Source organism: Nelusetta ayraudi, unplaced genomic scaffold, assembly GCF_046127955.1.
Source record: "Nelusetta ayraudi isolate G7.1 ecotype Tasmania unplaced genomic scaffold, CSIRO-AGI_Nayr_v1 ptg000057l, whole genome shotgun sequence".
NCBI lineage: Eukaryota > Metazoa > Chordata > Actinopteri > Tetraodontiformes > Monacanthidae > Nelusetta > Nelusetta ayraudi.
Window position 1 is genome coordinate 3,086,715 of NW_027466107.1, and position 24,401 is coordinate 3,111,115.

Genomic DNA, 24,401 nt, shown 5'->3' on the forward strand with positions numbered 1-24,401 from the left:
TTAATTTTGAAATTATAGCAGCACGATATTGAAGCACAAACATATTGCTCGCCTCAAATGGCTGCCTCAATGGCTGCCTGCTGTACAGGCCATTAATTCCTCCTCTTTCTGCCCATAGCGTATCTTGAGGCTGCTTTTAATGACGACAGAGGCGTTACTTTTTCTTTTTCCTTTTTTCCACACAGCATAAATCACAGAGACATATAGGTCGTGATTTGTTACAGCCCAAAGTGCTGCTCATCCCTGCTGTTTTGCTTTGCTTCTCAGTTTGGGGATGGTGGAGGAGGATGACCTCCTCTCCCTCACCCGACTTCTCACTTTTGAAGCCTAATTAGTGTGGCCTTCCTCCAACACCACTTTCACTCTGGAGTCTGATTAGTGTGCTAACATACCAAGAGGAAACCTGACATGACTGTCTGGAAGAACAAGCTCTGTTAGTTCTGTACATGGTGGGTGTGCCTATGATGTTTTGATATCTGTATTTGTTTTGAGAGGCACTTGTATTTCGTGATCAACACTTTCTGGGCGAGGTATTACATTGTTTCTGTTTTTCAACACTGGCAAGTTTTTGAGGTTTCATTTTTAATGTTTGGGTTGTTTGAAATGTTTAGAGTCCCTTTGCTTTCTAGCTTTTTGCCATTTCTTTGATTTGCCAACACCGATTGGCCCTTTTGTTGTTGTTGTGGTTTTGCTTCTCATAGCTTCGTTTAACTTAGCTCAAACCTAATCATTTTTAACTTAACATTAAATCTGGCCAATTGTTAGGATCTCTTGAAGCATCAAGTCCTAATAGATTAGAATCCATCCTTGCACATGTACTTACACCCTTGGGTATTTTCTGGATTTCTTTCATGACTGAGTATACAAAAGGTCTACAGAAATTCACTCAAAACAACCACACAACTGCAGGTGCAAGTGCAGCTGGATATAATTAAACCTTTCATTCAGCATGTTTATAGAAAATGCTTTGACGGTGAAGATAATACCAGAAGAAGGAAAGAGGAGAGTCGGATATTTGGAAATGACAAATTCATTCATTATATGCACAACCCAAACATAGCAAAACGGCTTGATAACAGACAATCTGAAAATGTCTAGAAAGTTGTATAGAAGGTTTTGTCTACTACACAACAGCACAATAATTCAGACTGATGTGTGCACAAACACACCCAAGCTGACGGATTAAAATAACTTCTACAGCAACAATTAAAACATAACAGAGCAGTTTGTCTTCACTGACACAGCAGTGCAAGTTGGTGAAAGTTAATTCTCCGGTGGTCAGCCAAAATGTTTTGAATAAAGCTAGTTCATTGGGGTTTTCTTTAACTTTCTAGTCAGACATATAATGGAGATGCAATAATGTGGGCAAGTATGTTGCAGAAACAATAAACGATGATTCTATCAACGTTGGTCATTCAGTTTTAGTTTCTTGCTGCTCCTGTTTCACATCCTCATATGTAGCATCTTCCTCTTTTTCGCCATCACCATCGTCTACTTTGGAGTTGGGGACCCAGAGACCCGACTCTATGCACTTCTTCATGTGAACTTTTGCCTCCTAAAAGGTATAGTCAAAAAAACAAAATCACCGTTATATAGATTTTAAAAGTTTTAAATGCTCAATGTATTATATATATATATATACCAATATATCTATATAGATACCTATATGTAGCCTCATTCAAATTAAAATGAAATTTAAATTTTCATAGTTTTTTAATCTTTAAGTGCTTTGATAAAACGGCAACATCATGGCTGTCGGCAAACCACTATACACAATAAATTGGCATGAATTTAGTTTTGTAATGTGCTTTATTACCTATGAATGCTATTGAAACACGATACCTTTCACAGATCAAACAATATCCCTCTTTTTAAAATGAATAAAAAAAATATACTTATTGGACCTACCGTTGGGTCCATTTTGCTTATCACTTCTTGGAGCATCCCAATGTCCTTCTCATCAAAACATTTCTGCATCTCCTGCAATTCAGAACATACTTGGTGAGTTGGGTGCTTTTGAGAAGAAAAAAAAGACGAGTGTGCAAAAACGCTTCTTGAGAACTTACAAGTGGCAGAGACTCGTACACCTCAACAGGATCCAGCCCCCCAGGGCCCAGGCGCTTCTGTCTCTCCTCCTCCTCATACTCTTTCATGGCCTTTTCGATGCGTATCTTGGCTCTGCCCCGTACACGCTCTTTAAATGACTCCAGCTCATCGTTGAAGGCATCCTGGTACTGTTGATCTGCTGTCTGTGAGAAGACACACATTTTCTTAGTTGACTACGTTAGTTACCACGGCTAAACATAAGCAACTATGCAAATATTCTGATGAATATTTGTATAAACTAAGGAATACTGGAAATTTTGTTAGAACCTGGATAGCTTGGAAGCTTTCCAGGCTTAAACCGTCACCCTGCTCTACTGATGCATGTCTATATTCCACTTGCGCTTTAAAACTGTGGTTATTTTCTAGCCACCAAACAATTACCTTAATCTTTTCAAAGAACTGACGAAAGCATCCGCGTGGGTCCACCTTGAGGCTTTTTGCCAACTCTAGAATGAACTGCATGACGATGGTTTGATGAGCCACTTGCTCCATCAATGCATGTTTCTAGGGGAAGAAAATAAGATTATATTTGATTACTTTACACACTAAACACATTGGAAGACTAAAGAAACAGTTACTTTGTTCGGTAAAACTCTACACTTTGGTAGCAAACACTTCACATAATGCAAAAGAAAAAAAAACTCCTATTAAATGCTTACCTCCTCAACTTCAAGGTCAATACACATAATGACAAGATAGTTGGCAGTCTCTTCACACACTAAGGAGGGGTTGTCGGAGAGGTATCTCTGGCTGTCATCCCAGCGTCGCAACATGCCTTTATCCAAAAAAAAAAGAAGAAAAATATTAAATACCAATGTATCTGGCAAAAGGCAGAAGAAGAAAAAGAATGGATGTTACCAAAATGTTTGATCTGTTTCTCATATTTCTCCACAAAGGTTTTATGTTTTTTCTCCTTCTCTTCTTCAGTCTCCTCAGAGGCATCACGAACGACATTAACAATGCTCTGTTGAAGTGGGACAAAGGGAAGGGGGAGGGGAGGAAAAAAAAAAACAACTTTCAAAAATACAGTGAGTGTACATAGGATTTCAATCCAAGACCTCTGAGGTCCTTGGCTCATAAGAATATGTTCATAATGGATAAGTAACGGAAACGTATTCACTAATGTAGTATGATCAATAAAATGAACAACTCGTCATTTTGTCGGCATCACCTTGCTGAAACCCTCCTTGCTGAGAGTGTCAACATTCCATGGCATCTTCTTCTCTTCTCGGTTGAACTCATCAAATTTTTTCTCCCACTCTCGTTCCTCTTTTTTTAGTTTTTTTTCCTCAGTCTGGGCCTTGGTCAGTTCTGCTTTGGTGTCATCCGCAGCAGAAATGGTCAACTCTTGTACTTTCTTTTGAGCTTCTGCCACCTTACGCCTGGATTCTTGGAGTGACTTATTTAGGTCTTCACCCTTTTTCTTAAAATCTTCCATTCTTTCTACACGTGCCTGAATGACAAAAGGTGAAACATATACATATATTTATGGCACTGCAAACACCACAAATGAGTTTAAATGTCTGGCTGTTAAAGGCCAATATAATCTATAGTTTAAAGAGTCTATTTTGAAAGCCATCTGTTTTCTCATTTTAAAGTATTTGTCCAGATTTTTGTGCAGTTCTGGGGGCGTGGTAAGTTACTACATACTTACATTTCATGAAAATGTTGAATAGAATTGTTTGACTAACATTAAAAAACAGATCAGCGAAGTAGCAAATACTGCAAATATCATTATAATAGCTTGATTTCTATTGAAGTTGTTTCAGTGTGTCCTTCAATTTATGTTGCTGTCTTTACTTTTGGTCCAAGTTAAGTTTTCAACACAAATGGTTAGCCAAGCTAAACCTCCACCATCATTTCATATATTGCATATGATATATAGGTCGATTGAAGACCACTTAAATATTCATATTTGGAAAGCACACAACCCTCAAGTAGGAACAGCTTACCACTAGCAATAGCAACTACTGTTAACAGCCTGTATGTTTTTCTACAAGTTGCAAATCGTGACTGAGCATTATATTTACCTGGTGTCTCCATCTGAAAAGGCTCGGTGTGTCGATGTTTGGGTGGGTGTCATCTTCATCGTCTGACACCTCAATGTGGTCCCAAACGCTGTAGTCTATTCCGGACATGATGCCAACCAGAACCTAACGTAAACAACGTTAGCTTAAATTATGACTCTGTGAAGTTAATGGTCTTCAAGACGCTCACCTTGTTTAGAAATATAAGATTATGTATAGTTAATGTGATGTTCTCCGAGCTTTATCAATCTTTATATTGAATGCGGCAGCTGTTATTTTTTATTTAATTTATTTTCTTCTTTTTTTTTTGCTGAGGTAACTCAGGCGAACCGACCTAGCGTGGGCTAGCAAGAGTCTGCTACACAATTCTAGAAAGATTTGCCGTTGGAAACTTCCGTTTACGTCATCACGTCACATACGTAAGACGTGCGTAAGACTCAGCCGAGCAGCGTCTTTCATATTCTTTTTTTATGTTTAAGGATAAAACAAGGGGAAAAAATCCAAACAGAATTAAAAAAAATTTGCGTCTTATATTTTATATACTTATATTTCTCTCCTCTCGGTACCAGAGTATATCTCGTCTGTATGTATGCAAATGCATGAAAATCCAAATTACTGTTGAGTGTGGTGGGAAGTTCTTGTCAGAACGACCAGCTCCCAATGGTTCTCAACACACCGGTGGACCATGTAGTGTATAATGGTATATCCGCCGACTAAATACATGACTTATCCAACTGGAAACTGTCTGTATGTGGAAAAATTACTTCCACATACACATTAGATAATGCACCATTGGGGTAGAGAGTATTTGAATAAGATGAACAACTCAGGCCAGTTGATCGATCATTTAATCTGTACACTTTAAAATATACAATGTTCAGCTTTACAACATAATTCGTATTTAAAAAATAAATCAATTGTGCAACACAATTCGAATAACCCATACAATCGCGTTGCAACACACTTCATAGATTTTATCTTAGTAACAATGCCGACACAGATTGACATGTCTTGCGAGCTATGCATTACTATGGCCCTCCTTAGATTCAGAGTTCTTGAACCCGGAGCAGCAGAGTGATTTTGCAGCGTGTATCTCGCAGCACCGCCTCATGTCCCTGATGACATCTGCGCACATGCTCTCCACGTACTTGTTGGCTGCAGGAAGATGACCATTATTAGAAGACAGGAAAATAATAGAGAAGTAGATTGCTTTATTTACTTAGACGTGCCGCCTACCTTGTAAACAGTGCTGAATTGCGCATGCTTGTTTTTGACAAGGATCTTTCTGCGGCGCCATAGCTAACCCGGAAATGAAATAGACAAGTGGTACCCTTTAAAAAGCTACATACTTAGCAACGAGTCAGTAAATCATCACCAAGAATTACGGAGTGACTCCCACCTTTACTAGTCTGAGTTCCAACACAGAGCCGCTTCAAAACAAAGCAATGTCGTAAATTAGTGTTCGAAGTTGACTGAGTTTGCCATCACGTGACCACATTGGCTCCATGTTAGCGTTACCGCCTCGTCTTCTTCTACTGTTTCTTCTCCTCCTCTCCCCCCTCACTCCTCCGGTTTTCGACAATTAGAGCCGTGAGGGTGTGGGGGAAATTACCACTATCGTAAAAATGTAATGGGAAATGCGAAACGTTTTATTTTATTTGATCTTTCCCTACTTAAAGAAACAAACGACATTTGTAAACGCTCCAGCTCCACGTCTCCTAGAATCCATTCTCGGATGTACTTTAATCGGTACATCAGTGACATCTAGTGGCAATCTTTTGACATATTGCTGTATATGAACCGCAAATAAAATACATTATCCCATGACGTCTTAAATATATATTTTTTATTTTATTTTAATGTTTATTAATTTAGATACACAAATCAAGGAACTGAATGTATTTACAGCGATGTCCAAATACTTTTTAGTATCAAACATAAAGAAGACACATTGCTATATCAAGAATAGGTATTTCTAATGTGATGACTAAATAACTTCATTAAAAATAATAATTCTAGCAATAAGATAAATTAGATATAAGCTGTCACATGAGAACCAAAAACAAATCAAGAACTTTTGCAATCACAAATCTATCTCACAGAATTTAAGTGATATTTATTTAACACAGTACATTCAGATACTATTTAGCTTCTTTTTTTTTTAAACAAGATCCTCTTTCAGATCATCATAAATATTGAGTCATATATCTATATACTGTAGTCATTTCCAACTACAGTCTTACAACATCGAGATGTACTTTGGATGAATCCTTTGTCATCGGTTTGCACTTAAGAATCTTTCGATTTAGACACCTGAATGGGACCAAACAAAGACAACGATTAGAACACACAATTTTGACGACAACAATATGCTCAAAATCATTGTACAATTCCTTTTACCTTTGTTTTTGGGCCTCAGAGTGAACTTCTTAATCTTCTTCTGAAGAGTATTTGAAGCGGTGCAGATGTATGTTCCTGGGAGAAGTGAGTTGGAGGTTATGGCTGCTTCGTTCTCCAATCCCACTTGGATGGGCTGGGAAGATTGCCAGCTGTACATGGGCGCTGGGTTTCCAGTGGCAGTGCAGTTCAAGGTAATTTCATCACCCGGTAGTAGGTACAAAACTTCCGGTTCAGGGTTGAGAAATGTTGGGGGAACTTGAGAAAACAAGAAAAAAAAATTACAGACACAAATATCCGTGCACATGACATGTATGGGGAACGGCTTTGCAACTTACAGTACACAGACGCATTAAGAGGCTCAGAAGTCACAGTTGGAGGTGGCTGTGGTCCCTCTGGTCCCAGTTCCAGCACAGCTACGCACCTGTACTGTGCTCCGTTCTCTGCCTTTGTTGGGGTGACTACCAAGATGGAGGACACTTGAACAGGTGAGGAAGATGTGAGGTCGGTGAAGGAGTGGTTGTACACTTCAGTCTGCCCTCTGTACCACCTAAGTGTGAGGTACTGAACCGGAGCAATGTTCTGGACATCACAGAGCAGTTGGTATTCCTTCCCTTCAACCATGGGCCCCGTGTGGTTAACAGGCCTGATGGAGACGCTATCGGGTGTTTCTGTGGGAAAATGACACAGACATAACAAGTAGCTCAAACTTGCGAGTTGCCTATTTAAGATCCCAGTGTGCTAATTTTCTGATACAAATACTTGATTTCTGATTAATGATTTGGTTTCTAGTATTTTGTTTTTTTTCTAATGTAGATCTTTATTTTACATCCTGGACTTTGGTGGAGCAGGCTGAAACAACAAAATCTCCATCAAATGTCCAGATCAACATCAAATTTAGCCTTGTGTTTACAGCCAAACACGAGGTTTCAGCTGCCTGCTGCTAGCACAAAAAAAAAACCTTTGCAGGGACTGTGTGTTTTGCACACAACTCCTGCAAAAGTGGAGCACACAAAAGAAGCAAAAGGACAGATTCTTTTTTGTTGTTGAAATATTAAAGGCAACGCACTGTAGAGGACGAGGTTTAGCTTCTCCTCACACTGTCTCGGGGCTGTGAAGAAGACCCCGTAGCAGATGGGCTCTTCGATCCAGTCGATGAGACTGTCTGCCTTCCACTGGACAGACAGGTCCTGCTGGGTGTGCACTGCACTGATGGATGACTCCCAGCCCAGGACGCGGACAGGACGGGTGGCCTCGCAGCTGACTGACACCGACTCCCCGAAGCCCACCACCACTCTGGAGGGCTTGAGGACGAGGGAGCAGCCCTCACCAGACACTGACACACAAAGCAGCAGCAGCAGAAACAGCAACACAAAAAAAAACAAAAAAAAAAACAGACAGAGACAAATAACAAAATATTCACAAACAGGCCACAAGTATCTGTTATGTAATGCTAGTTACAACACAAACTGTAAAATCATAAGTAGGTCCTAATCACACTCAATCTGGGAACAGCCCACTCCGGCCAATAAAGACACGTGGTGTGAAAGTTACCTTATGGCAAAAGTTTTTTAGGATTTGATTTGAACAATCTTTATGTAGATCAGATTAAGGACCTCTGATCTACACTCAAGCACAAGTAACTGGTCTCTTATCGGATTATCAATCCTGTAACATAATATATTTATGTGAAATAAAAAGATTTAGAAACCTGGACATGCTGTACTGGTTTAAAGATGATTCAAGTTCTTCATGGAGAAGCAAAATCAAAGTGGCTGCGCTCTTGCTCGGTATGATACTAAATCGAGGTCACTGCTCAGCTCCATTCATTCCTGAGATCCTATCGAGTGTTTGTTTTTTTTTTATAAAAAAGGAAAAAAAATAAATAAAACTAATGCAACAAAGCCTTACCTGAACTACACATGCAGAGCACCACAATCCACGTCAAAAAGCTGTTCCCCATGTTATTTTCTGCACCGAGCCGTCGATGAAGGCGCAGCAGAGGGGGAAAATACATTCCAACTTGCACAAACTCCACTCTGCAGGGAACTATGATGGAACAACAGGGCCCCCTTCATCCCAGCCGACTCTAGGAGTGGGGGGTGGAAAAGGGAAAAGGGAAATCTAACAGGTGCTAAGCCTTTGAGTACAAAAAAAGAAAAAGCAAAAGAAAAGAAAAGCTTTTGCACTGTATTGTGAAACCATATTGTGCAGCAGCACATTGTGAAACTATTTTGGTGAAATACAGCAGCTGCAGAATTTGATCTGCATTGCTGTTGTTTTCTTTTAATTTTGTGAAGTACATATTATGGAACCTTCTAAAAGGGAGAATGATCTGATTTTTTGTTAAGCCTGCATACTTTTACAATTTTTCCCTCTGCATGGTCTCCTCAAGATGTGAAATCGGAGATGGCAGGAGTACTGGCGTGCAGTACACAACACATTAGAACTGTACCGCAAAAAAAAAATAAAAATAAAAAAAATAAAAAAAATCCTACTTGCTGTATACTGATTCCAGCAAAAGTGGGGTTCACTATAAATATTCTGCACCTTCAGGACTGGGGGAAATATGCTGTAAAAGTTTGAGTGTCTGTTACAGAACTCACTTTTGCTTTTGTGAACTCCATGAAAAGTTGAGTAACTTGCACTGAGCCAAGTTGTTATGGCAACAGCCAGAGTATGCACAAACAGCACTCTCTGGCTGAAACCCTCTGCTGGAATGACAGCGACTGAACATAAAGAAGCAGGCTGTGGTGGGGAGGGGGGACTGGTTGGCAACCGGAGATGAAGTAACAAATGATCTCCTTTACATTCACATTGCCTAGCGCCCATTAGTATGGAAGTCTCAGGTCTGTATAGCGTAACTGGACATAGCGAGAGACAGAAAGGCACAAAATTAGAACTCAGACAGTTGACAAGAGGGACAGCAATGAGAGACGCAGGTCAAACTCAGTATTCTGCCTCAGCTTGAGTCAGGCAGACAACTGGTCTTTATTCAACAATTGCATCAGCAAGCTGCTCAAACACAACAGATATCAAAATTATACACTCACAAATGAGAAATCAGTGGCTCATATCAATACAATATATGGTTCTTTTTGTCCGTGAAATCAAGGCACATCAATAAACTGGGCATTTTAAAAAGTGCAACAATAAATTATGACTGGATATGACACGCTAAATGTGATCAACAAACAATTTACCGCCCATTAAAATGAGAATAATCAACATAAGAATCAAGATTCTCAAGAAAGTACAGATAGTTGGTTTTGGCACACTGAAATTCTGACTGTAAGTGTATGGCGAGTAATGTATGGTGAGAAGAAAGTAAAAACAGTAGTAACTCAAGTTGTACTTGTATTGGTTGAGCTCTTCAGAAGAGGTCAAAGAACAGAGGCAATAATAGCAGCTCAGTCTGAACATTCAGTTCCTCCTGCTCACTTGTTCGGTTGGTATTTAATTATTAAAAAGCAAAAACAAAATGAAAGAAACATGTCAATTATTTACCAAAAGCTTAGCATTTTTGTCCACCGTGTAGAGAAAGACCTTTGATACAAAATAGTGAGTGCGCAGGACATACTAATGAAGAAACAAACACAAGCAGCAAGAAAAGCAAGAAAGCTTATCACCGTAGCAAATTGTGGGATTCAGTGCACCAGGGTTCCATCTGAGCTTTAACATGCAATAAAACGCACACAGATCTTACATTCAAAGTATGTTAAGGACAAAGTCTTTAGCCTGCACAGGATGTTGCACTGGATGTTGCACAGGTTAAGTAAAAGAAGAAGGCACTATTTGCTTTGCAAAGTCAGCGAGTCAGGTTCTTGAAGATAAAATAACTGAACTGCTGCATAGAAAAAGCAGTTTCAAAAACAGTTTTGAAGACAGCGGACGTGATCGTCTAAAACAGACAGCATCTGTGCAATATCCATTCACTTACAAAAAAGCACTCTTGACAACAGCCTCAAATGATTCCTGGCTGGCTTGGTGGAGAAGCGCATTTCCCGAATGTGCCGTCGCTCTCCACAAAAAAAAAGCCGACGATGACAAGCAGGGCAGCAACAACCAGGGAAACTCCGATTATAGCTGCTAAGATCGTGTGATCCCCTGTGAAAGAGGAGAAGTTTTCGTCAAATTTCTTCTGTCAAATACATGCAGACATGGTTTTAACCATTTGAACAATTTTTTTGTAGCTTTAATCATTTTTGCTTTAATGCACAATGCTGAATTGTGCTGTTGCAGCCTGTGTACATATAACACATGCAATGTGTAAACATGTTGCGGCTTGGTTCTGGTGTTTTTCCTTTATTTCATATTGGAATATTTGACCTCAGCTCTTCACGTTTGATCAGTAAGAGAGTTTTCAACATTTCTGCCTCCCTTGACTTAATGTTGGTCGTGAAGAATTTGGAGACAGAGATCAGTCATATATACATGTCTGCAGCTAGGGCTTTTAGATTCACAGTCACATTGAAACACACATTTAATTTCCGTGACTCAAGTAGCATGTATGAAGCCATTTTCCACATAATACATTTATTTATGAACAGAAGACTTGTGCAAAGTCATGCATGCACTTTTTTTTAATGGTGACCATGCACCATACAGTGTATTTTTCTCTTTTAGCTCATTTGCTTAAAACCTTATGGTCTATCAGCGCTGGAATTTCTCTGTTTTCGATAAACGACACAAGCCATAATTGTGATCAAAAGAAAAAAAACAGCCACTAAAATCGCAGCAGTGGTCCCAGGGCGACTTCCTGATGGGAAACAACAGCACGAAGCGATTATAGCATCAATAATAATAATGATATTAAAATTAAACAAGTATGGGAGTTACTTAGTTTAACTTACTTGGTTTTTCAGTGACTTTGAATGTCTTGACCACCTTGCCCTGCGAGTTCGACGCTGTGCAGATGTAGGTTCCCTCAAGCTGATAGGACGGGGTCACAACGGGTTGATTCATATGTTTGTCCTCGGTTGTCTGCTGTATTTCATGTGGGAATTTCCAACTGTACACTGGTGGTGGGTTTCCTGTGGCTGTGCAGTTCAAAGTCATATTAAAGTTGGCTGATAATTCAAGCTCCTCCTCGGCAGGACTGGCAAAGGTCGGCGGATCTAGAGGTGTGTAAAGAAGAGGGTGAACTTAAAAAAGATAAAGCAAGTTCATAAAAGTATCACTTATGATTAAAAACATAGGGTTTGAGGAGCGAACTTACACAGTACTTGCACTTTTACAGAGTTGGACCGACTCGAGGGGAGAATTGGTGCTGTCGGCTCAAACACCAGCTTTGCCTCGCACCAGATCTCAGTTCCAGTGTCGTTCCTGTCGGCCACCACACTGATGACAGTTGACTTGGTGACTGGATACACGGTGGAATCATCAAACGTCTGGGTGGAGAACACTTTGTTTCCCTTGTGCCAGGACACCAGGAGGTTTCTCACGGGTGCCACGTTTGTCACATCGCACTTAACATCATAATTCTCCCCCTCAACCACAGGTACTCTTGGATTTGCATCAGAAATCGAAACACTGTCCGGAGGTTCTGTCAAGACAAAACAAGTGGTTATAACATTAAGATCAACTGTGAAAAGTCACAATACCGCCGCGATTGAACAAGGAAAAAAATGACAGAGATCTGAAAGGAGACATTACTCAACAGCAATGGGTACTTACTATAAACAGTAATGTTTAACATGCGCTGACACTGTTCACCATCAGTGTTGCTGATGAAGCACACCGGATCGAATTTCCACTCTTTCACCTTTGGTATGGTCAGCAATAGAAATCGAACTCCCAGTTTGAGTGGAACGCCGCCAGAATTAGACTCCCAGCCCATTCCCTCCACCTGGTCGGACAATAGGCTGCAGTTGGCTGTGAAGGGGTTTCCGTATCTCACAATGGCTCTGGTGGGGTTTGTTTGAATTGGACAGGCCTCCTCTGGTAGCAGAAAGAATGGAATATTGTTCTAAAGCAACAGAAAGGTGAAAATATATCAAATACGCTCTCGAGACCCCATATCTGTTCCGGATACCATTGCTGTATTGTGTAAAATATCAATTTATAATTCAAGTGTGGCAGATTCAAGAGCCAAATTCACTTTTATATCCACGCGGTTCGAGCCAAAAGCCAGGTACAGGTAGTTTTGAGGTCAATTGATCTCATGCAGTTTTGAGGACGATAAGCGAAAAATAATGATACATATTTATTAAACTGATTCAGCATAAGGTGGACAGATTGTTATTTCCTATTTATACTTCAGCAGGACACTTTGGTTGGCGTCAGAAAGTTGTAAAAACAACAGAGAGACGGAATCGAAAGTACTTTCAATGAATCATTGGCTTATTGTCGGACTACGGAAAGACGTCATTAGTACCACAACATAACCAAACTCATTCCATTCAGTTGTATTTGTTGCGGGCATTTAGTTTTTTCTTCTTCACATTTCGTTAACTGCTTTACAGCAACACCTCTGACGATTGACCGTTGATATGAACGTGCGGAGGCGAACACACACAATGGCGCGTCGACGCGTGGTACAATCGCAATGCTAACATATACTGTACTATCGAAGACCGCGTGTTACCTGCAGTCGCTGTCCGGTCGCATATTAAAAGTAATAAAACCATCATTTCGGCAGAGTGGCCGACGTTTAAAAGGTGAAAAAAATGCATTATGTTTTTTGTTCCGGTGTCGTGTCCTTCCGTCTCTTCAGTTCAATCAACAGTTGGGAAAATGAAAGGTATGTGTTGCATTTTCCGCCACCAGAGGTCCTCAGTGGGAGGGGGAATTCATGTCGGTCTGGTCGGCACACCTCAAAGATAAGCTAATTTAATTGTGCAAAGGGTATTGTGTCATTAGATTTTTCATTAAAGGTTTGCGCACTTCTGTTACAGTAAAAGTTTTTCTCTATCCCCCCCATGGACTTGCCTGGTAGGCTGGTATTTTTCAACATGATTTTCATCACCTTCTGATAATTCACCTTACAGATATGTACGATTAGACAAACACATTTGTTTGACAAAAAATTTAATATTAAAATATAGGTTTACATTACTCACAAATATATACAGCCGTATTCACAGATGTGCCTTTTTTGGGGCATAAAGTAGCATAAAGTTTAAGCTAAATTTTTCTCTGCAGTCCATTTTCAAGACTTCTGTTCTGTCTTTACTCTTTTCCAAACTCTTAAATAAATATTTAAGTTTTTGCATTCATAAAAAATATTATGCCAAATATACAAATCTACTAGGCAGTCATCATACGAGAGCATTTAACTGTTGAACATAATTCCATAGGACTATAGCCCGGCATCGACAAAGACAGAATTGCAGTGTTTCGCAAAGAACTGAGTGACTGCTCAAAGACACAATGAGTCCAGAAATAGAGTGAATGTAATCTCTACAGATTCTTTGTCAAAAAAGGGCCCAGTAGCAATAAAGACGAAAAGCTGTTCTGGTGAAACAGAGCACTTCTGAAAGGTCAATATTTTACATTCACACATGAAGTGGAAATAACATTGTTATAAAGTTACACTATTGCAGCCAAATCTCCTTTCACTTTTGTTTGTCCAGTGAAAAATAAAAAATAAAAATCAGTAGAAAACACAAATGTGTACATCATCTCACACCAAACTATGCTGTTTTGTAAGGTGACTGTCCCAAGCGGGGTTAACCGTCCTGTCCTGTGCTAAGATAGCCTGGTCATGGGAAACTGACTTTCCCAGCTGTTATGTGCCACGTTGCCGTTGTAAGTGTTGTTGAGTTTGACGTTTTTCAGACTGTAGCGCCGCATTTTGGTGTTCTTGTAGTAGATAGAGTAGATGAAGGCGAAGATGACGGAGATGATGATGACCACTACCGCCACAAAGCCTGCGATGAGGGGAAGGTAGTCCTCTGCAATATGAAAAGAAAAAAAAAAAACGGGCAACATATTAATCTGGCAACATATTGATGTCAATGAATGTCGAGATAAAACTATAGAATAAAATGTCTATGTTTCATCATGCTTTATGAAAACTAGATACGATAGATTTAATTTACATTCATTTCTAATAATTCTTTCTTAAAGGCTGACACGCTAATAAACATGAAATATTGGTGTGAGAGACAAAAAGATACTTTAAGCCTCCTTTATGAATAAAATACAGAAACAAACATAATAGATATCATGTATAACCGCCTACCTCCATGCATTATGCTGGGATGAACATTACATTACCCATATTATGTAAAATTCAACATTTTCTAGCAATAACGTGTGTCTGTAGCCTGTCAATAAACTGCCCAGAAACCAAAGAACTTACCAAAACCTCCACCAGCCTTCAGATTTTTTCTTTCTCTCAAGTATCGTAGCATCACAGTGCTCAGACAAATCACACGGCGCATCTGTGATATAAACGTCTAAATCTCGATGAATTCCTTCCCGAAGCCCTATGAGTTTCGCCCCGCTGGGCCTTTTGTTTGTCAACATTATATGTTGATGTTTGAAAAAAAAAAAAAAAAGAAGCTTGGCCTCGAAGCAGGTTTAGGACGACCACAGATGATGTTTGTGACCAAAAAGAAATAGATTGTAGAATGGAGTGCACATTTAATTTCCTCTCCCGATTTTTTTTTTTTTTTTTTTTATTAAGAAAAGGATCCAAGTGGCAACATGACCTGCACTGCACTGTGTTGTTGAATGAACAAGTGCCTTTACCTTTAAGGATCACTTGGACGTCACGGGTCACCGAACCAACATCATTGGTGGCGCTGCATCTGTAGAAGCCCTTCTCAGACACTGTCAGCTTGGTTCCAAAACCGAATGGCTCTTCGTTGGCATTCCGGAGCCACACTATACGAGGAGGGGGGTTTCCGTCAGCGTCACAGACGAGCTCCTCGGGGTAACCGCTGAACACCGGGATTGTCTTTGGAAGTTTTTCGACGTTAATGGTGGGCTTATCTGTTGAGACAACAAAGGCAGCAGAGAGGGCAGAGTGTATGAGAATGCACACAGGTGTACTGTAAGAGCCTGTGTGTAAATTAACTCGTACTGTTACTGACTGGTCAGTCAGTTTGGGTTGTGACAATTCACAGCTACTATTTGAGTAATCAATGGCTTCAAGCAGAGCGTAACAGAGGATGAACCCATCATTGAAGATTCCGACGTTTCGCTGAGGGGTCTGGCTGACCTTTTCCAATCAGGGAGCTGCTTCCTTTGAAGAGCTCTGACCAGTTTTTAATTGCCCAAGAACTGAATAACAACAGTTATATTGCAGCTTAGGCTTGGACTGAGTTATCTGTGATGAGTATTCAGAATACGCAAGGCTTTCCTGGACATACAGTAGTATCATGGATATGAGACTTAAATAATAAAAAAAAAAAGAAAAAAAAAGCTGGAGATGGGTCATTCACACCTGTGCTGTTTGTATGCTATAAGCAGAGCATGCTGTCACACATTATATAGTACCATCACCATATGACATCACTAATGAAAATATGATCTTACAATGGACGGTGAGGTTGAGAGGATTGGATTTGATTTGGGGAGGGGGCTGCGGTCCCTCTGGTCCCAGGTCCAACAGAGCCTCACACCGAAACTGTGCTACGCTCTGCTCCCTTGTCACATTGAGGCTAATGGTAAACAAAACATTCACAGGCGTGTGAACCAGGTTGATATCACAGGCTGGATCATTCTGGGGCTGGCAGTCAGTCAGCATGGCACCTGATGAACAAATGCATATTTTGGAAAGAAGATTAGAGGAACAAAGTCACTTCGCATGAATCAGCTGGTTTCAAAAGAAATAAAAAATATTTATTCCACACTCATTGTGATTGTTGTTTGCCTTACATATTAGGACTTGAAGTAATACTTTTGTGAACATTTGAACTGTTTGACAAACTTTAGTTTTATTATTAATTTTTTATTATTTTTTTTTAGGTGAAAGTTTGACCTGACCTGTCGGTGGCTTGAAAATTTGGTCGTCTTGATACCAACGAACAGTGAGGTTCCTGGCCGGAGCAACATTTGTGATATTGCACTGCAGTTGGAACTCTTTGTCCTCCACCACTGAGCTGGCGCTACTCACAAGGTCGATGGAGATGCTGTCCGGCCGTTCTGAAAGGGAAGGAATTGTTAATTGCAATTTTTTTTAAAAATGACAATCCGGTCTTCATGGTGGGTGCCCACACAAAGCAAATGAACAAAACCTACTATAGACAGTGACGTTGAGATGTTTCTGACATCGTGGTAAACCGTGTTGGGGCTCTGCTACACAAGAGGGCTTTAGGTTGAAGCTGTTGTTGGTACGGACAGACCAAGAGCGGCCACCAGTTTTGTTTCCTTGCTGGTCCAGCCAGTATAAGTCCAGATGGCTGTCTCTGAATGTACTTTTGCATGTTGCTTGCTGGCCCTCACTTTGGTATTCTACCACCATCCTGTTTGGAGTTATTTCGATAGGGCAATCTTGAACCACACCTTGGGATCACATGCCAGGAACAAGAAATGTTAGTCCAGTCCAAGTTACTGGCATTCTTTATTATTCAAACATTCCAAACAACAGGCGCCAGAGTGAAAAAAAAAAAAAAAAAAAAACTTTTAACAGGCTGTTTCTCAGGAAGTAACGGGGCAGGAAGGATATACCCCTCCCTGAGAAAAGTCTGTACCAACTAACCATGATTGTGCTGCTTCCAAATCAGGGAACAAATCACAATCCACCGAGCTCATAAGATGCAGAGTAAAACACAATAAGTTTGTTGGTTTGTTTGTTTTAAATAAATACAATTGTCTGAAGAACGTTTAACGAGTGGACATTAAAATCAGAGCAACGAGGGAAATGGCTTTTTCCGGACACAGCCTCCTATTAAGGTGCAATGTTGCCTGAAGTTACCCCTGCTTAGCTCCGAGGGCTTCATAAATAGATTTGAGCAGGAGAACCAGGCGTCTCGTTGCTCAACTGTCACAATCGTAATGCCATGCCACTTCATTTGGTGGAAAACCAAACTTGGCTCAAGTCCGAAGCGTCACAACTTACGTGCCGCGGCTCCGTTACACAGCGACATCAGCTCCACAATTAGAAGCGCACAGAGGAAACGGGCGGCGTTGCACTCTTCCATCGGCATTTAAGTTAAAAAAAAAAAAAAAAAAAAAGTAGAAACGGAGAGGTCTGTTCCAATTTCTCTCTCTCTCTCTCTCTCTTCTGCTGCACGCTACACTTTCCCGTTGCTCAGCGGCGACTCGTCGGGGTCGAAGCTATCCTAAGCTATGCTAAAGTGACTGTGGCTGGCTTTACAGCAGCATCACCCAGAGGAAAGTGGAAACAAGTTTTCCCTCCCCCCATAGAGGGCGCGCGCGCGCACACACACACACACACACACACACACACACACACACACACACACACACAAGCATTCACACCCACCGTGGCTATAAATGTGACCGGCTGCTGGTGCAAGTCACTCATGTCTGGTCTGCCCGAGTCCTGACACGAACAGATTTGGTATTTTGGCACAGCTAAATGGTAGCATTATCATACCACCGCCACCGCTTAGAGGGACGGTGCAGAAGGAAAATTATGACCAGACCAATCAGAAGCCATAAGACACAAAGGGGCAGGAGCTTCCCCAGGGGTTAGTTGCAACAAACTACAGCAAGCTTGATGCTGCAGAATGGAGGGTTGCATGCTGTTATCACTGACATCAACGTCAGCTCAACATCACAATTTCATAGCATAGGTTTGTTTGGAATGTGATAGACAGAGGGTTCTTCCATTTACCGAGAGAGGACTATTAATCTTTAGTTGTAAAACAAAATTGTATAATAAAAATGTACAAAGAAGACTTCTTACAATGGGCAAGGACTTTATATTTTGTGTTTGCCTCTACACATAGCATGGTGAATGTATTTTGAAAGCTTGTCCTACCTTTTACAGTTACTGTCACTGTTTTTGAAACATTTCCGAAATTGTTCCGGGCTTCACAGGTGTAAAGACCCATGTTGTCAGCCGTGGCATTGGTGATAGATAGATAGGTCACGCCGTCCTCACGCTCTTCATCCACATTGGAAGTTTGATAATAATTCCACAAGTACTCAGGTCGTGGGTTTCCACTAGAAGAGCACTTCAGGGAAAAATTACTCCCAACATCCACGACAGTGTCCTCCAATTCAATAATTTGTGATGGCGGGTCTGGAGACGACAAGTTCAACAAGTCAGACAGGAAGATGACAAATGTCAAAGCACAACAAACTGATTTATTGAGGAGGAATTCATTCCAAAAAGTGACTTACAGTTGACAAAAATATAAATTTGGGATGTCACTGTTTGTTGACGGTTTGAAGCACTGATTGTGTAAAGCCCTGCATCTTTTCTTGTTAGTTTGTTTTTGAGCTCTATTTCATCGTGATCCTTATAAAATGTCAATGTAGGTTGAGGAAAGCCCTCCACAATGCAGCTGAGATTGAAAGGAACATTCTGCATTACAGTTTGATTGTCTTTGCATGTTAGTTCCGGTCCATCTGCAATCAAAACAAGCACAAAATATTAACTGTACAAGGTTAAATTCTTTGACAACCTAATAAAAGGTTATAAAACCTTATAAAAGCAACAAAAAAACAATAAAATTGCCAAGATACTTACACAATACAAGTATTGTAAAATTCTTTTCAATGGATGTATGACCCTCTGCTTTTAAAGTGTATGTTCCCGCTTTATCCCTGGTGAGAGGGATGCTCTGGTTAATGCCTTTTCCATCTATTAACCATTGGACAGATGTGGTGGGATTTCCTGTCACTGTGCAGACATCTTCTAAGGCGGTCCCTTCTTTTACCATCACAGGTGAAACTGAGCAGTTCACATCTGGTCCGTCTTCACCGTGAAAAACACAAACAAAAATGTACAAGAAACTTTGAACTTTTATCTTACAAAAATAAAAGCAAGATTCAACATTCGTGTTTTCCTACTGCAGATATGTCTGATATTAAAATGATGACCTTTCATGTATGTGGATCCAATTATACGTCAGACTGATGTAGCATACCTTAAAATGTATGACGTGTTAAAAAGGTAAATTAAGCAGTTTACTTACAGTGAACTTCAATGTTATACTCTTGAGATGCAACAAACTGTGGTCCAGGCTCCAAGTCCAAGTGTGCCTCACATCTGTACACGGCTCCATTGTCTTCTCTAGTCGCCTTTATCTGAATTTCTGATGTCAAATTCCTTGGTTTCTTGTTGGTACTGGCAGAGGTATGATTGTGAAAATATTTTCCATTTCTAAACCACTTTAGAACGAGGTACTCAACAGGTGCAACATTGTTGATTCTACATGTAAGGTTGCGCTCCTCCATTAAAGTCATGACACCATTTGAGCCAGCAGGGGAAATGATATCAATGCTTTCTGGGAATGCTGTAGAGGGAAAAACAGGAGTTATGGGATTGTGCTGTTCACACTCTTTAGTGTTCTGCACAAACAAAAGAAGGACTTACTGTATAGTATAACTTTTGGGCCATGGGTGCACTGTTTTCCCCTCTCTAAGTTAATGAAGCAAACGGGAGTGGTGTCCCATTCTTTTAAACTCTCCACTGTCCAGTTGACCTGGGTGGCACGGCCTATTGATATACCTCCGTTTTTAGCCTCCCAACCTATATCGGAAAACTTCCCGTCTGCTGTTGTGCAGCTGACCGAGACCCGATCTCCGTATTTTACTACGACCCGGGAGTGACTCAGCTGAACAGGACAGGGAGGCTCACCTACAGAGTGAAAAGAACATGTGGTTTGCAAGTGATTGTATGTTTAACATTTTCTTAACCTAAATTGGATCTGTTTAAAACGTTCTCTTTTTTCCCCCAAAAAAACAAAAAGGTTTGCAATCCAACCGACTGATTGGTGTCTGAGTTCCAGTTTCACTTTCTTTGGAGTAGAATATACCCACCCAAGACTTTCTATTTTGAGTTTGCTTGCTCTTTCTTTGTCTCTGTGTGTTCCCTGTGGGAATTCCTACTTCCACACACAGTCCAAAGACACACGTAGGTTAACTGGAAACTCCAAATTCTCCAAAAAGTGTTTGTGGATGTGTGTTTGCCTCCCTAGTTGGCCTTGTGATAGATTGGCAACTTGCACAGGGTGCTTTTTCACAAAGACAGCTGGAGGTCCTCATATTAGAGCAGGACAAGGGGTGGTTAAACAAAAAAAATGAATGACAACACAATTATTTAACATATCATTCCAACCCCGAATTGTAAGGTCAGAAAGGTTTTCAAATTAGGCTGATGAAAGAATAATGAAAGTGCAACTGTGGTGGCACTTCTTACATACTCCTCTCATTTAACAAGCCTGTTTAAGGCCATTAAAGACAGTCCGAAATTGATTTCAGAGCTACAGACCACACTCCGGGTCAATGAATCGAACAGTAAGTGTTAAACAAACAAAAAAACAAACAAAAAAAGACACAAAAGGCGATTTCAGTCATTTAAGAGTTTTAGGGGGCTTGGGCTGCTTAGGGAGAGCTTTTCTATGAAGAGACCTTTGTTTTCAAAAACACCGTTTAATTGTCCACTTGAGATTTAGCGATTAATCTTAAGAAATTACGTCATGATTCTGCTATTAAAAAAAAAAAAAAAAAAAAAAAATACTGCCACGGTTATCAAACGTATCCTTGTAATGTACAGCTTGCTCCATAACAGACGAAAACTTGCTGACACGTTCTATCCATCATGTCGCCCCCTTGCGGTTAAGTTTCACATATTTCTTTGTCGCTTTCTCTTGTTCCGTTATATTGCAATATGCGCACTTTTTTATTTATTTGTTTATCTTTTAACTTAACACAGCTTGTCTGTCAATAAAGTCTTAGTTTAAAGTTGACAATTGAACGCAATGATTGTGGTCGTGACAGAGAAATCATTTAAAATACATTTAAAGTCAACTTCACTGTGTCGGCGTGCAACGAACCTGCCGTGGTGAGGAACAATCCCGCGACAGATAGTGCGACGAACGCGGTCGCGCCAACGTCCATTTCAATTCGCTGTGAGTTTAATGGCCGCTGTTTTGTTGCCCACTGGCTGTTCTCGATCTCTCCCCGGCACTTCAGTCTCTGGCAGGAGCTGCGCTCTCCTGCTCCTATGTTCGGAGATTGGGATAAATAACTGGCAACATCACATCTCGATGCCGCTCTCTCTCTCTCTCCCTCCCTCCCACACACACACACACACACACACACACACACACACACACACACGATTCCAGTGCATGTTTGTGATTACTGGAAACTTGCACTCTTTGCCGTTCGGGAGGCGCATTTATTTGTTTCCGACTACAGATCATATCAACATCAGGCTTTTTTTGGTTTGTTTTTACAGAGTTTACTGCTTAAGAAAAGCGTATGAATTTGCGTGTGTTGTGAGTGTGTGTGTGAGTGAGTATACATTTAAAAAAAAAAAAAGAAGGAATATATATATGCACTACCTGTCAAAGGTTTGGACACACCCTATGAATTTAATGTCTTTTCTTTCATTCTCATGACTAATGACATTGCAGTTTCTCACTGAAGGCATCAAAACACACACAATTTTGAATTATGTAGGAAACAATTAAAGTGTAAAATAACTCAAACACGTTTTATATTTAAATTCTTCAAAATAGCCACCTTTCATAAAAAAGCACATTTAGAGTTATTTAACGTGTTTTTCTTTGCTGCAATACTACATATATCTTGCTCATGTATTTGATGTCTTCAGTATCTATCAGCATATATGTACACATGTGTATATTGAGTTGTGCTTGATTTTAATATTCAGTCCTGCTTCTCCAGAGTTACGTCAGGATCCTAAACCTGGACCCTGGAATTTCCACTATCACACAAAGCGAATATGAAGTTCCATCCTGTTTTGACGTTTGTTTAGGATCTCTATGAGGGGGCGCGAAAAGGAAAGGGACGATACGAATGATTTTGCAAAGGAGTAAGGAGCGAGCGGGATAGTCATATCCTCCCTACACTCTCGTGACGTGCGGAGGTGATGAATGGAAAGCAGAACAATGTGTTTCCAGTTAAAGTGGCGTGAGGGAGAAGACGCAGCTGCACCCAGCGAGATGTCTTTAATACACTTGGGGTCGAAGGTTAGTTCGGCAGCCCAGTGGATGGCACCAGAAAAGGGCTGATAGAAAGAGATAAGCACCAGGGGAGAGCCTGAAGACAAACACTGGGCTTCGTTTAAGACAACAAGCATTAAAATTCCACTCATGTAGCTGCTACACTCACACAATCTAAAAGCAGGGAATACATGCACTCTTTTTTTCTCTCTGTCTTCACTCACACCAGGGTGCTTTGCACTTGCATCAGTCATGCAATGTGACTGTTCATGTTTTAATAAATTATTTTTGGCCCAATGCCAAGGCAGTGCTTTATTTTCTTTGGACGTGGGGAATTCATGATAGAAAAACATGTGTTTCCTGGAAAGCCAAAGGAGCAGGAATTGATATGATATCAACTTTTTTTCTTCTCCTCCTTTATTCACCTAAATTTCTGAAAAGCTGAGTGTTGGAACTGACAGCGCTCTGTTCCCCTTTCCTGCTCATGGACTTGGAGGATGTGACCTTAAGACCCTTTTTCTCTTTTATCATATTTACCCAAGCCAGTCAAAATATTACATAATGTAACAACAAACATGGATAAAAGACTTTGACTTTGATTTCAGGAAGGTTTGTGCACAGAACAGATAGGAAAAAGTAACTTTTTTTTTTTTTTCGTAAACCATGGGGGAAAGGAAGTATCGTCACAGTGGAAGGGTTATAATCAGTGTTGTGCTGTGTTGTGTAGCTTCTGTTTTCTTGGGAAGGCGCTGAGTATCCACAGAAGAGGAAGCGACTGCAAGCCCTGGGACAGCCGATGGAGTTAGCATGGGTGCTGCTGCAGCTGATCACATCTGGATGGTGTTTTGAGAAGAAGAGGGATTGGCACCGACAACAATTTTTCACTGGCATTACAGAGCTTGCTTGAATCCAGACTGGCTTTGCCGCATATCTTGTCTCACTGGAGGGGCAGGGACAGCGTCTGATGACCCACTCAATGTCACCCTTTTTGTCACCCCGTGGCTCGGCGGGCGTCAAAGTAACCCCCTGCTCCTACTTTGAGGGTGGCAGAGCAGAGATTTTCCAAAAACGATAGCCCCTTTTTGAAACCTTTTTCAGTTGTCTCTTTTTCAAGTGGGTATGTGAAATAATCTCACAGGATTCTGAAAAACATTCTCATGTCAGGTTCCGCTTTAGCAGTGCTTCTCAAAGTGGGTGGTGGGCACCCTGAGGAGTCATGTCGGGGGAGGTGCGAAACATGAGGTGGGGTTTGCTGTTGTTTATTTGCACCACATAGACTTGACTAAGAGAAAAGTTAAATGAATGTTAAAAGTTATTTGCACAACAGAAATGACTAAAACAGGTGAGAGGAATGGTGTGTTGTTTTTTTTTTTTTTTTTAATGTTGTTTCAATAAAGTTGAGAACAGCCTATTCTGTCACCATTTTGTCAGGGTGAGGAGCATGAAAAAATGTCTTCCTCCAAAGGGGGACATGACAGAGAAAGTCTAAAAACCACTGCACTATAGTATCATTGGAATGGGGCCACTTTGTGTGACCTAAAGTGTTACATAAATCATCCAAGGAGGAAACTACGATGATTTTGTTTTGTGAACACAACATTTAATGGATCTTTATTTAATGAGCGTGCTGGTTACTCATCTGCAAGCACAGAGTGGACATACTGAGGGAAGTCGTGGGAGTACAGCTTATCTTTGCACTCATGTAGGTATGCAGGAAACTATGTGACTTGTGATGGTTCCCAGTACAGAAAGAGGAACCGGGTGAATATGTGTGTGATGACAATCACAACGGAAGACTTTCGGCAGTGGT

The 24,401-nt window shown here is 40.6% G+C and overlaps 5 protein-coding genes across 7 annotated transcripts; all 5 read right to left on the reverse strand.

The window, feature by feature from the left end:
* Positions 1-1,014: 1,014 nt before the first annotated feature.
* Positions 1,015-4,509, reverse strand: LOC142896761 (hsp90 co-chaperone Cdc37). Of its 2 annotated transcripts, XM_076038644.1 has the most exons (9): positions 4,324-4,509; positions 4,137-4,259; positions 3,278-3,559; positions 2,965-3,070; positions 2,766-2,881; positions 2,488-2,610; positions 2,067-2,249; positions 1,909-1,980; positions 1,015-1,555 (listed from the first exon to the last, which is right to left on the reverse strand). In XM_076038644.1, exons 2-9 carry the CDS (start codon positions 4,242-4,244, stop codon positions 1,412-1,414), a joined length of 1,134 nt encoding a protein of 377 aa, XP_075894759.1. In that variant the 5' UTR covers positions 4,245-4,259; positions 4,324-4,509; the 3' UTR covers positions 1,015-1,411. The 2 variants fall into 2 exon arrangements, with proteins under 2 accessions (XP_075894759.1, XP_075894758.1); XM_076038643.1 differs by having other exon boundaries at positions 4,137-4,509.
* A 458-nt stretch (positions 4,510-4,967) lies between these two features.
* cmc4 (C-x(9)-C motif containing 4 homolog (S. cerevisiae)) lies at positions 4,968-5,830 on the reverse strand. Its single transcript, XM_076038649.1, has 3 exons — positions 5,539-5,830; positions 5,370-5,432; positions 4,968-5,288 (listed from the first exon to the last, which is right to left on the reverse strand). Exons 2-3 carry the CDS (start codon positions 5,428-5,430, stop codon positions 5,152-5,154), a joined length of 198 nt encoding a protein of 65 aa, XP_075894764.1. The 5' UTR covers positions 5,431-5,432; positions 5,539-5,830; the 3' UTR covers positions 4,968-5,151.
* A 139-nt stretch (positions 5,831-5,969) lies between these two features.
* Positions 5,970-8,690, reverse strand: LOC142896763 (intercellular adhesion molecule 2-like). Its single transcript, XM_076038648.1, has 5 exons — positions 8,442-8,690; positions 7,600-7,866; positions 6,869-7,201; positions 6,534-6,788; positions 5,970-6,446 (listed from the first exon to the last, which is right to left on the reverse strand). The coding sequence occupies exons 1-5, from the start codon at positions 8,545-8,547 to the stop codon at positions 6,439-6,441; spliced, it is 969 nt and encodes a 322-aa protein (XP_075894763.1). The 5' UTR covers positions 8,548-8,690; the 3' UTR covers positions 5,970-6,438.
* A 793-nt stretch (positions 8,691-9,483) lies between these two features.
* Positions 9,484-13,276, reverse strand: LOC142896762 (intercellular adhesion molecule 2-like). 2 transcript variants are annotated; one of them, XM_076038645.1, is made up of 5 exons: positions 13,117-13,276; positions 12,207-12,470; positions 11,749-12,075; positions 11,384-11,647; positions 9,484-10,637 (listed from the first exon to the last, which is right to left on the reverse strand). In XM_076038645.1, exons 1-5 carry the CDS (start codon positions 13,202-13,204, stop codon positions 10,495-10,497), a joined length of 1,086 nt encoding a protein of 361 aa, XP_075894760.1. In that variant the 5' UTR covers positions 13,205-13,276; the 3' UTR covers positions 9,484-10,494. The 2 variants fall into 2 exon arrangements, with proteins under 2 accessions (XP_075894760.1, XP_075894761.1); XM_076038646.1 differs by lacking the exon at positions 9,484-10,637 and adding an exon at positions 11,050-11,289.
* A 266-nt stretch (positions 13,277-13,542) lies between these two features.
* Positions 13,543-21,691, reverse strand: LOC142896759 (hemicentin-1-like). The gene is made up of 11 exons (XM_076038642.1): positions 21,455-21,691; positions 19,993-20,256; positions 19,592-19,912; positions 19,144-19,371; positions 18,795-19,022; positions 18,430-18,693; positions 16,722-16,985; positions 16,467-16,625; positions 16,017-16,232; positions 15,228-15,470; positions 13,543-14,425 (listed from the first exon to the last, which is right to left on the reverse strand). Exons 1-11 carry the CDS (start codon positions 21,516-21,518, stop codon positions 14,220-14,222), a joined length of 2,457 nt encoding a protein of 818 aa, XP_075894757.1. The 5' UTR covers positions 21,519-21,691; the 3' UTR covers positions 13,543-14,219.
* Positions 21,692-24,401: the final 2,710 nt, after the last annotated feature.

What these genes read in the sequence shown, in the direction of transcription:
- LOC142896761 (XM_076038644.1), bottom strand. Translation starts at nt 4,244, where the DNA reads ATGTCCGGAATAGACTACAGCGTTTGGGACCACATTGAGGTGTCAGAC. An exon ending in AGTTCTTTGAAAAGATTAAG is followed by an intron (nt 2,250 to 2,487) that starts GTAATTGTTTGG and finishes GTCTTCTCACAG; the next exon opens with ACAGCAGATCAACAGTACCA. An exon ending in TAAGCAAAATGGACCCAACG is followed by an intron (nt 1,556 to 1,908) that starts GTAGGTCCAATA and finishes TATACCTTTTAG; the next exon opens with GAGGCAAAAGTTCACATGAA.
- cmc4 (XM_076038649.1), bottom strand. Translation starts at nt 5,430, where the DNA reads ATGGCGCCGCAGAAAGATCCTTGTCAAAAACAAGCATGCGCAATTCAG. An exon ending in AATTCAGCACTGTTTACAAG is followed by an intron (nt 5,289 to 5,369) that starts GTAGGCGGCACG and finishes ATCTTCCTGCAG; the next exon opens with CCAACAAGTACGTGGAGAGC.
- LOC142896763 (XM_076038648.1), bottom strand. Translation starts at nt 8,547, where the DNA reads ATGTATTTTCCCCCTCTGCTGCGCCTTCATCGACGGCTCGGTGCAGAA. An exon ending in GCTAAACCTCGTCCTCTACA is followed by an intron (nt 7,202 to 7,599) that starts GTGCGTTGCCTT and finishes ATTTTCCCACAG; the next exon opens with AAACACCCGATAGCGTCTCC. An exon ending in TCTTAATGCGTCTGTGTACT is followed by an intron (nt 6,789 to 6,868) that starts GTAAGTTGCAAA and finishes TGTTTTCTCAAG; the next exon opens with TTCCCCCAACATTTCTCAAC.
- LOC142896762 (XM_076038645.1), bottom strand. Translation starts at nt 13,204, where the DNA reads ATGCATTTTTTTCACCTTTTAAACGTCGGCCACTCTGCCGAAATGATG. An exon ending in GTTAAACATTACTGTTTATA is followed by an intron (nt 12,076 to 12,206) that starts GTAAGTACCCAT and finishes TTGTCTTGACAG; the next exon opens with AACCTCCGGACAGTGTTTCG. An exon ending in CAAAGTCACTGAAAAACCAA is followed by an intron (nt 10,638 to 11,383) that starts GTAAGTTAAACT and finishes CCTCTTTCACAG; the next exon opens with GGGATCACACGATCTTAGCA.
- LOC142896759 (XM_076038642.1), bottom strand. Translation starts at nt 21,518, where the DNA reads ATGGACGTTGGCGCGACCGCGTTCGTCGCACTATCTGTCGCGGGATTG. An exon ending in AATTTATATTTTTGTCAACT is followed by an intron (nt 18,694 to 18,794) that starts GTAAGTCACTTT and finishes TGTCGTCTCCAG; the next exon opens with ACCCGCCATCACAAATTATT. An exon ending in AATTTTCAAGCCACCGACAG is followed by an intron (nt 16,233 to 16,466) that starts GTCAGGTCAAAC and finishes TTTGTTCATCAG; the next exon opens with GTGCCATGCTGACTGACTGC.